The 11,561-nt window shown below is 36.3% G+C and overlaps 1 protein-coding gene across 3 annotated transcripts in view; it reads right to left on the bottom strand.

Moving 5' to 3' along the window:
• Positions 1 to 9,385: 9,385 nt before the first annotated feature.
• Positions 9,386 to 11,561, bottom strand: part of foxo (forkhead box, sub-group O) — a 243,483-nt gene continuing 241,307 nt past the window's right edge. For 2 of the 3 annotated variants that reach the window (XM_089632433.1, XM_089632434.1), the window contains exons 7-9: positions 11,238 to 11,397; positions 10,724 to 10,902; positions 9,386 to 10,261 (exon numbers count right to left, since the gene is read on the bottom strand). In XM_089632433.1, coding sequence (XP_089488559.1) covers positions 10,007 to 10,261; positions 10,724 to 10,902; positions 11,238 to 11,397 — 594 coding nt within the window. In that variant the 3' untranslated portion in view covers positions 9,386 to 10,006. Of the gene's footprint in view, positions 10,275 to 10,723; positions 10,903 to 11,237; positions 11,398 to 11,561 lie in introns of all 3 variants that reach the window. The other variant, XM_089632435.1, reaches the window with a different exon arrangement.

Here is an 11,561-nt window from a genome sequence, read left to right as displayed (position 1 = left end):
AATGTGAGTAGGTGTCTTAATATTATAGGTTCTGCCTATTAAACTAAAGCAAGGTTCATTTGAATGTGAGTAGGTGTCTTAATATTATAGGTATTGCCTACTAAACTAAAGCAAGGTTCATTTGAATGTGAGTAGGTGTCTTAATATTATAGGTTCTGCCTACTAAACTAAAGCAAGGTTCATTTGAATGTGAGTAGGTGTCTTAATATTATAGGTACTGCCTACTAAACTAAGGCAAGGTTCATTTGAATGAGAGTAGTTGTCTTAATATTATAGGTACTGTCTACTAAACTAAAGCAAGGTTCATTTGAATGTGAGTAGGTGTCTTAATAGTATAGGTACTGCCTACTAAACTAAAGCAAGGTTCATTTGAATGAGAGTAGGTGTCTTAATATTATAGGTACTGCCTACTAAACTAAGACAAGGTTGATTTGAATGTGAGTAGGTGTCTTAATATTATAGGTACTGCCTACTAAACTAAGGCAAGGTTCATTTGAATGTGAGTAGGTGTCTTAATATTATAGGTACTGCCTATTAAACTAAGAACTAAGGCAAGGTTCATTTGAATGTGAGTAGGTGTCACATTTCTGGCGGGATTTTTTCGCGCTAGCGCTACGCTGTCTCCGGGCGATAATAAAGGTTCCGCGCGAATTTCTTTAATTTGTTTTAAATCGCTATATCTTCGAAAATAATTAAAATATTTTAACTCTTTCTCCGTAGTAATTCAGCATACCCAAGCTATAAAAGTACTAAACGAAAATTGAATATTATTTGAAATGCAACTCAATTAACCATGTAATACGTTTATTACGGTCCGCCTATCGGTATTTACCCATACCTGCTTTCTTTAAATACGCCCGACATCTCTCGCTCGCTTGCACATAGGAGTTAAATAAGAGAGAAAATTTTTAATAATTAAATTATCTAAGAAAATATAAATAGCTACACGGTTGATGTGGCCGTGTTTGACGTAAATTCTGTATTAGTAATATGTTCACAATTTTTTACATGTAAGTATATCAGAGATATGCTGAAAATGCAGAATGATAATAGTCACGCGTAAAAATAGAAACAACATAACAAACAAACTGTAAGAACACGAAGGAAACCAATTAGATGTCCATTTGTTTTTCAAGATGCCATGACTTAAGGAAAGTTAGTGAATAATATAATGAAGCTAAGCAAAAAGTGAGATATTGTACCTTAAACGATAAGTACATGGTAAACATAACCAATACGTAGAATTTTTCATAAATCAATTTGATTTAAAATGTTAACTCGATAAATAATATTAGAGAATTTGTCAGTCAAATCATTCTAATATAAAAATTGGTAAAGCGATGAATAAATTATTATAATAAATTTAGTGGACGCGGTTCTTTAAAATGCCACCCTAAAATACTTCAATATATTGAAATTATATGCATTTTATCGAGGTGTAATTGTGTACACACTGTATATCCATGGGGTTGATTTCGTGTTGAGGCGTTGTAGAATCACGAGAAAAGAAAAATCTACATTTTAAATTCAACGCTCGAAAAAGTCATCGACTAATGATGGAAGATAATAAAGGTTGTGTGAAATATCTACTTTGAAGTCTACTTTGTAAAAAAAACCTTTAGCCACAGTTTTTGGAAATGTTATTTTTTTTTGTAGAAATATAGGATGGTCTTAAAAGTACAATATAAAAAAGTAATTTTTGCTGATTTTTTACATACTAAAAAAAATGATGGGTTTAATTTTTTTAGGATATGTCTAGAAAAGCGTGACGGAAAATGAGAACAAAACGCCTTTTATTGTGTGAATTCATACTATGAATACGTATACTCAATGATAAAATACGGAATAGTTTTTTGGGGAAACTCAGTAAACGCCAAAGATGTTTCTATCATACAAAAGAGGTGCCTACGAAAAATTACAAACTCTGATCACCGGGATTCATGTAGACCAATTTTTAAAAATCTCAAACTTCTGACAGTGACGGAAATATATATTATGGAGTTATGCCTGTTAGTTCGATCATCTCCAGAAAAGTTCCCACAAAAAACTCAACACATAAACACGCTACAAGGTTCACAGAAAACTTATTAATCCCAAAAGCAAACAAAACTATATTTCAAAAAGGACCACACTACATGGACATTAAAGTATATAACAACCTTCCACGTAGCATCAAACAAATAACCGACATACTTAAATTTAAATCAGCACTAAAAACATTTCTTAAAACAAATGTCACTACACCCTAAATGAATACCTTACATAAATTAAATACCTCTGTTTTTTATTTTTTATTTACATACATTTGTTAACATGTAAATGTTGGGTTATGTAATATAATGTGTATTTGTTGGGTTATCTGGAAGAAATAGGATGTAACCTATAAGCTATACCCTTTGTACTCTGCATTTTAGTGCAATAATTTTTTTTTGAATTTGAATTTTGAATTGCCTACGCACTTTGCATCCTTTACAGCTTCATGATCCCAGAAGACATCGACATTTCTCCGACAATGTTGGTGGGGCGTCGCGTCGCGTCGCTTCATTTGCCTAAATATGTCCAAACATAATTTGAGTTTGGTCTACTTTTGTGATGTGATTATGAGAAAACTTGCCGCCTGAACTTTGCGGCTTTTTTAAATGAACATTCAAGCGGCGGAGGGAATCTTATTATTATTTTACAAAGGGAAATTTAATTTTCTTCGCATCTTTTGAGGCCGTGTTTAACTACGACGCGTGGCGGTCGGGGAGAAATTATTCTTAAATAAAGTTTTTAATAATTTAATGCGCAAGATAATTCTCACAGTTCATAATGTATGTTTTTTGTTTGAGCCAATTTAAGGATTCCACGATAGCCAAGTGATTTCAAAGATATCAAATAATATACAAGTTTTACTGCATATAATATGCATCGAATTTCTCTTGAAAATGATTATATAATTAAACTATCTACACGCTCCGGACGTCAGTTAGAATGACAATAGTTAGAACGACAAATTCAGATTTAACCAAAACATAACAGGCTATCCTACTGTTCCGTGATATTTCATCAAAATGAAAATTCAACACACTTTTTAAAAGGTGATATAGTCATTAAAAGTGATGAAACAAAAACTAGGTTTAACAGTTACCTATGTAACCTATTTATCACTTTTCATGACTTTTTGTAGGTGTGTTGAATTGTCATTTTGATGAAATACCCGGTAACCAGAATCACCACCAGAAGTAAGCGCACTTTACCCACGGACACCCTGAATACATATAAAGTATAAACCACTGAGCCTAAACTATATTTAACATGTATTTTAAATATAGTTTGAAATACATGTTAAATATAGTTTAACATGTATTTTTAGTTATAGTTGCAAATTTATTACAATACAGATATTATTATAACTGAATTGAAGGCACGTGATGTTTCACAATCCGGTAAATACACAGAAAATAGGGGCACCCTTATTACGTAGTTAAAAAAGAGACTGCGATAGTTAGATAATAATGATAAGTAAGTATTTCCGTTTCTGGAAATGGAAAATATGCATTTTAATAATTATTTCGTTAAAATTAAAATCGATTGTTCCACTTCGCGACCATTGTTATTAATGTGAAAGTTTGAACGTTAGTTTTTTATTCTTCTCATTTAACATAGGTTCTTAGGTTCTCAGTTTGGGTTTTATTAAAAAATAAATGAAAATCTACTTCCTTAGTAGCCGGGTAATTTTTTTTAAATATCTCAAAGCCAAATATAATATTGAAAATTGTATATGAAATAATTGACAGGCATCTACAATGACAACGTTTTAATTAAGAATTTTCATGGACACTATTGAAATGCGGTCAAAACTTGTAAAACCAGCTCTACACGCTGCACAGTGCAGTGCACTTGAAGTTAGTCATGATATCTCTGAACTGCTATTGTAGTTGGTCGGATCCTAGGGGTTAAAGAACCTATTTTAATATTATTATGTCAAACCAAAGCGTGAAGAAAAGATATCAAATATATTGTAACATCATTGCAAATTATCTGTTCTTTTTTTAACATAAAAGCTACTGAAATGCATTATTTTCCATTTCCGGAAACTGAAATACGTTCTTCTCATTATCATTATCTGATTCAAAGGGTTAAGTGTGTGATTAAAATAACTCGGAAAAAACCAGCTTTATAAGGCTTTAACAAAACAAAAAAACTTTAGGATAGAATTGAATTGGTGATTAAAACTTATCATTTTATATTATAATTAAATATTGATTATCACGTCAGATTCCACGTCAGTGTAATGACACTATACGGCTGTATTTGGATAATAATTAGAGTACCGAATGGGTAATTTATAGTGATAAAGTATTTTTTTGGAATTTTGAATAGTTCTCAGCAAATTGTACCTATATAGAGCTATGCACCTAAAAAAATAATCTTAAAAATATATATTTTTTTTATTAAATGATTTTATTTAAAATCATTTGTTTTAAAATTGTATGCAATAAATAAACCCAAAATGGCGGTGATTTAGTGATTGAACCGCCTCGTTTGTATTAAATCAGTGATGCACAACCGGTGGCCCGCGAGTTCATTTCATGAATTTGACTTAAGTATATTTTTTATTGGTTTGATATTTGGCCGAAAAAAATTATCGTCGCTCCTCCGTCGTTGGCCGCTTGCATGAAGAATGTCACACGATATCGCCCTACGCGAACTTGTACTAATCGTTGCTAATTATTTATTTTGGGATTTGTTGATTTCACACTGACCCGTGTTAAGGCCTTACTGTTAACTAATAAAAACGAGGTACGTATGTAGTATCAGTTACGCGTACTTCACCGGATTTTGATCATTTTGGCGGCCTTTGAAAAATTCAAACTTCGAAAATTATTTAGACTATGAAAAAGCCATTAATATTTTAAAAAAATACTGGTATGTTCCTTGAAAAACTTGAGTGGATTCCTTATAAATACTAAACACTAAATAAAACATCCCTCGCGAAAAAACTTCAAATACAATATTCCGATTGTTAACATTATTTCAATATTAAAATAGCTATAGTTTAAATGGTGTAAATCAATAATTAATAAAGAGATTTTTGGAAATTTATAGTTAGAGTGTCCCTGGGTCCTTAAATGGACGCAGAGGGAGAGACCGAAGAGTCCTGGTGACGCAAGAACAAAAGGGGGTGACAGGGAGAATTGGGGACGGGCAGAATATTACAAAATAATTATAACATCCCGACGCGGCGCGGAACAAGAAGAAGAAGTTTGATAAATTAACCGACAGGCAAAGGCCAGGCAAAAGAGGGGCAGAAAGAAGAAACGCCGACGCGATTTCTCCTCCATTTTTTTGCGGCCAACTATGACGACAATGGAATCTTTAATTGCTTTTTTTTTCTCCACCCGTCCGCGGATTAAGTGATTAATTATGTACAAACGTGGAGCGACGCTGGATTTGTCGGCAGCTCGGCGCAAGAATGGGACAGGTCGGGTGTTAAATTAATCTTTCTCTGGTTTCTATGCCGTGAGACTCCCTCAATGGGCGCGGGTGTAAGATTCTTTCTTACACTTTCAGCCGCCTGTCATTCGATTGACAAATTTTCTCCGGCGAATTTTTCATCGAAAGTATATCCGGGCTTTTGGGCCGACACCGGGCTTAATCGACAAGAAAATCATCAATGCAGAATTAGGGAAGTCGACAAGAAGGATAAGATTTTTGCGGAAAAGTATTTATTCGTGTAAATTAATAATCAGATTTAAAAAAGTACTGATCATCTTGTTTCATCATGCTATTGACACTAAGGACGGGTTGTTTCGGAAAATTTGAACAATTCATCAAATTTCAACGTTCATTTTCAAGTTCTGTTAAAGATTTTTTCAAGTTCTGTTTATATTTCAGTTTTGTCAAGCAACTAGCCTACAATGATATGATAACAGAACTTGAATAGGACTTTCACAGAACCCGAAAATGAACGTTGAAATTTGATGAATTGTTCAAATTCTCCGAAACAACCCGTCCTAAGTTATTTTAAACATGATCCTCGGATGAAACTGGGCCGGTACCACACAAATAAGTGAAACAAAGTTATTTTAAACACGATCCTCGGATGAAACTGGCCCGGCACCATACAAATAAGTGAAAAAAAGTTATTTTAAACACGATCCTCGGATGAAACTGGCCCGGCACCACACAAATAAGTGAAACAAAGTTATTTTAAACACGATCCTCGGATGAAACTGGCCCGGCACCACACAAATAAGTGAAACAAAGTTATTTTAAACATGATCCTCGGATGAAACTGGCCCGGTACCACACAAATAAGTGAAACAAAGTTATTTTAAACATGATCGATCCTCGGATGAAACTGGCTCGGTACCACACAAATAAGTGAAACAAAGTTATTTTAAACACGATCCTCGGATGAAACTGGCCCGGCACCACACAAATAAGTGAAACAAAGTTATTTTAAACACGATCCTCGGATGAAACTGGCCCGGCACCACACAAATAAGTGAAACAAAGTTATTTTAAACACGATCCTCGGATGAAACTGGCCCGGCACCACACAAATAAGTGAAACAAAGTTATTTTAAACATGATCCTCGGATGAAACTGGGCCGGTACCACACAAATAAGTGAAACAAAGTTATTTTAAACACGATCCTCGGATGAAACTGGCCCGGCACCACACAAATAAGTGAAACAAAGTTATTTTAAACACGATCCTCGGATGAAACTGGCCCGGCACCACACAAATAAGTGAAACAAAGTTATTTTAAACATGATCCTCGGATGAAACTGGCCCGGTACCACACAAATAAGTGAAACAAAGTTATTTTAAACATGATCCTCGGATGAAACTGGCTCGGTACCACACAAATAAGTGAAACAAAGTTATTTTAAACACGATCCTCGGATGAAACTGGCCCGGCACCACACAAATAAGTGAAACAAAGTTATTTTAAACACGATCCTCGGATGAAACTGGCCCGGCACCACACAAATAAGTGAAACAAAGTTATTTTAAACACGATCCTCGGATGAAACTGGCCCGGTACCACACAAATAAGTGAAACAAAGTTATTTTAAACATGATCCTCGGATGAAACTGGGCCGGTACCACACAAATAAGTGAAACAAAGTTATTTTAAACACGATCCTCGGATGAAACTGGCCCGGCACCATACAAATAAGTGAAAAAAAGTTATTTTAAACACGATCCTCGGATGAAACTGGCCCGGCACCACACAAATAAGTGAAACAAAGTTATTTTAAACACGATCCTCGGATGAAACTGGCCCGGCACCACACAAATAAGTGAAACAAAGTTATTTTAAACATGATCCTCGGATGAAACTGGCCCGGCACCACACAAATAAGTGAAACAAAGTTATTTTAAACATGATCCTCGGATGAAACTGGCTCGGTACCACACAAATAAGTGAAACAAAGTTATTTTAAACATGATCCTCGGATGAAACTGGCCCGGCACCACACAAATAAGTGAAATAAAGTTATTTTAAACACGATCCTCGGATGAAACTGGCCCGGCACCACACAAATACGTAAAACAAAGTTATTTTAAACATGATCATCGGATGAAACTGGCCCGGTACCACACAAATAAGTGAAACAAAGTTATTTTAAACATGATCCTCGGATGAAACTGGCCCGGTACAACACAAATAAGTGAAACAAAGTTATTTTTAAATAGACAATAGGATTTTTTTTAATAGCGAACGATTTAACAGGTTAAAAAAGTATGATAGAAAAAAGATTTTTTGCACAAATGCAATTAGGTTTTGTCATTACATGCGAGCGTAAGATGAAAAAAATCAATGTAACATAATAAATGATCCTGAAGGTTTGATACTTCTCTCTACGACGTTGGGAATTGCGTAATACCAATAACCATAGAATTTTTAATATTCAATATAAATGAAATTTAAATTTTTTAAATAAAGTGATTTGAAAAGCTGGCGCAAAGCTATTCCGTGGAGAGTGGTATTATCTAGTCAGCAGGGGCAGCCTCGTTACCGCGTATTACGACCATACCACAATGTTAGTCCGTAATACTACCACCACACAATGTTAGCCCGTAATACGACCATCGCACAATGTGAGGCGCGAAAACTTGCCCAAATTATCTTCCTTACATCCCTCGCGAAAAAAATCCGAAAATCCGATGTAAACACGTCGTTTAATTTGCACTTTCGCCCCTCAAAATGATCGTCGGAAAAGTGAAAGGTCCAAAACGTTAAAAAAGGAATATCTTTTCTCGCAAGAATCACGCTTATGCTTTCATTAATATTAAACCAGGCGGGGATTTTTTTCCGGTGGGATGTTTTCGCGAAGGCCTAAAACCCTCGAGAAGGTACCCAGTAGCAAGGAGCAAGTACAGTAGCTACTGCTAGTACAGTAGCTACTACTAGTGCGTAGCTACTAGCAGTACGTAGCTACTAGCGGTAGCGGGTGTGAGGGCATATCAATCAACCGGCTGCAATGGACGGCCGTGATTCTTGACTAAAAAAGTATTCATTTCTGTAAAGAATCTTGAGCGGATTCCTGAGTCTGGCAGATGATTCTAAAGGAAAATTTTAAAACCCAAAGATTTATGAAATCTTTTAAAAAATCAGTTTTTTGGCAATTAGGTTTTTAGTCTGAGTCATTATCTTAATTAATATTACGACTTTTAATTTTGTTTTTTAAACTGGATTAGCAGAATTGCGGTAAGTACCCAGACGCATAGAAATGAACCCTAATCGATGTATTTTGTTTAAAAAAATAACATATTTATTTATAACTGAGAAAAAATGACTCACCTTCAATTCTATAATCCAGGATGTTCGGAATCGCCCTGAATTCGAGCGGAATCCTGCACAGCCCCCTCCCGTTTACGACTAAATAATTTGTGGAACTTTATTGTATATTATTATATCTCAAGCTCGTGTACATCTCTCTGTTACACCCCTCTTCCATACACGTCACACGCACTAATCGTTAGCAAAACCATCACACTTAAATAATAGTTATAACAAAATAATCAACAACTAACAATAAAATATTGTCGATAAAAACTATAAATTCATTCAAACAAGTGCTTACTTTTATTAGGCAATATATTATTCTATTAGCTTCCAAACATATTCCGTACCTATTCACATTTAATTTAATAATTTTGTATATATTTCTAGCTAACTACTGAAATCCTAAAGTGAACAGGTCAGTGCTCAGTACGAATCAGCCTGTTCCATTGCTACTATTGACATTAGCGTCCCGCCTAACTGGCAGGGACCATGGGACACGTGACACGTGACACGTGACACGACTCGATGTCCGTCTTGTGTAAATGCGTAGCGTCGCTTCAAGTAATAAGTCATCATTGGGTAAAATCATAAATGTACAAGATATCACAATCAAGAAAAATCCATAAGGATGTTGGTACAACGTAAAACGCCGAATGTCACCAATAAATTAACACACACTTGTATTTATCCATAAACATGAATCGATAAAGTATTTCAAAAGATATGCAGACATTTAAGACAGGTAGCGAATAAGACAACATATTAAGTAAACATGAATAAATCTGACGTAAAAATATCGTACAAACTAACGGCAAATATATCTTAATCTTAAAGAGACAATTGACTATCAGCGTTTATCTAACTAACTAATTACGCGTCACCCACGTTCTCCGTCGTCTAATGTTCCCTACGCACATTCTCAATAAACAGTTCCGCAATCATTTCCTAAAGTAACTTGTATTCATTAATGGTAACCCGTCGAGTAATGTAGAAAAACTAAAGCTAAGCTACCCAACACTTAACCGGACCGAGTTCCAGCGACAAGCTGAAGTAACAACTGTTTCACGCATTCATATCCATACGACTCGTTAAGCATTATTGTACTGTGAACCACCGCCTCCAAGACCGCCATGCCTCTGTCAGGTACCAGGGACAACGCGACGTTCTAGCGCGGCATCTCAAGGACAAGAACACTAGAATTAGCTAAGCGTCTGAATTCAATGTACCCAGGAGGGGGCTATGGAGGGAGCGAGAGAGTAGGCCGGAGGCCTCTGTTGACCCAATGAGTCATCAGAACCCGTGACGCCCCCAGAAGGTAGAGAACTGTGGTAGACCATCTGGCTCTGTTGCTGTTGTTGCTGTTGTTGTTGTTGTTGTTGCTGGTGGTTGTGTTGCTGTAGCTGGTGCTGCTGATGTTGCTGCGGGAAGTTGAAGTCCAGGGAACCATCCATCGAGAGCTCGTGCTTGATCACCTGTGAAGAAGTACTATACATATGGATGCAGAACTAGTCAAATTAAAAAAAAACATATTTCACATGTTAAAAATTTCCACAAAAAAGGTAAATGCTAAAAAAAACAAAAAAGCTACAAGCAGTGTCAATTTTGAAGGCGCTACAGAAAAAAAGTTAAAATACGGATTTATGTCTTTGAAAATATTAATTCATAAAATTCCATAATAACTTTATGATTTTTACTACTTATTTATTGGGATCGGACCGGTTTTACTCTGCTTTGTGCATCTTCAAACTAAATAATCTGAAGATGTCCATATCAGGGTGAAACCGGTTCAATTTTAATACAAATAAGTGTAACAAGATTATAAAGCTTAAGAATCGTAATTTTTAAAGAATAAATGTTTTTTTTGTTAATTTACCAATTCGTTAACTACAGACGTGTATTGGTCTGAAGAAAAGGGTTCGGAATAGTATATTTACCTCATCCACATTGCAGTCGAAGCCCCCATGCTCGAGGGTCTCGATGTTGATATTGAGGTCATCAAGCAGGGCGGTGTTGTTGAGCACCCCCATGAGCTGTCCCATCATGGTGGAGCCGGGCACCAGGGCCTCCTGCTGAGCCCCCATCAGGGCTCCGTTCAGCATGGGAGATTCCTGACCTGATGGTGAAAGAGAATAACATTAGATTTGGCAACATAAGATATATATTCGATTAGAGTAGGTTGAAATAGGTAAGTTAAAGAGATAGATTCGAGAACTTTTGATTTGTATTTTACCCAATTTCGGGGAAATTCAATGAAGCTTGAACTAGCGTGGGTACTTTAGTGGGCCTTAAGCTTACCAGTAGTTTCACGAAAAAGCTACGATTATTGGATCACTGTCAAGTCAAGAGTCACATAACAGAAGAATATGTATGAATGTGATTGAAGCAAGGAGACTGAGTTGTGTGGCGGTCCACCCGCTCTGTCTGCGTGATGGTTAGTTTGTTGCTCACCTTGCATCATGTCCGTGAGTTGCTGCTGCGAGTTGAGCGAGCCGGGGGTGAGGGGGGTGCGGGGCGGAGAGCAGGAGGAGGGCCGCCCCCTGAGGTAGGCGGCACCCCCCGTCTCCGAGGGGTAGGACGGACTCACCTGCACCGATGACGGGGACATGCTCTAATGGAAACAGACAACATAACAGTTGATTAGTTCAACACTCTCACTGGTTACGTGAACCACACGTCTGCTGAGAGCTCCGTTGTAAGCTCTCCCTCTGCATCATAAACGACGCATGTAACAGAAAGAAGTAATTTTCATCTCTGATGATTACGGATCAACCC

Source organism: Hesperophylax consimilis, chromosome 6, assembly GCF_061612785.1.
Source record: "Hesperophylax consimilis isolate HC1 chromosome 6, BYU_Hcon_1.0, whole genome shotgun sequence".
NCBI lineage: Eukaryota > Metazoa > Arthropoda > Insecta > Trichoptera > Limnephilidae > Hesperophylax > Hesperophylax consimilis.
This window is presented reverse-complemented; position numbering and strand designations above follow the sequence as displayed.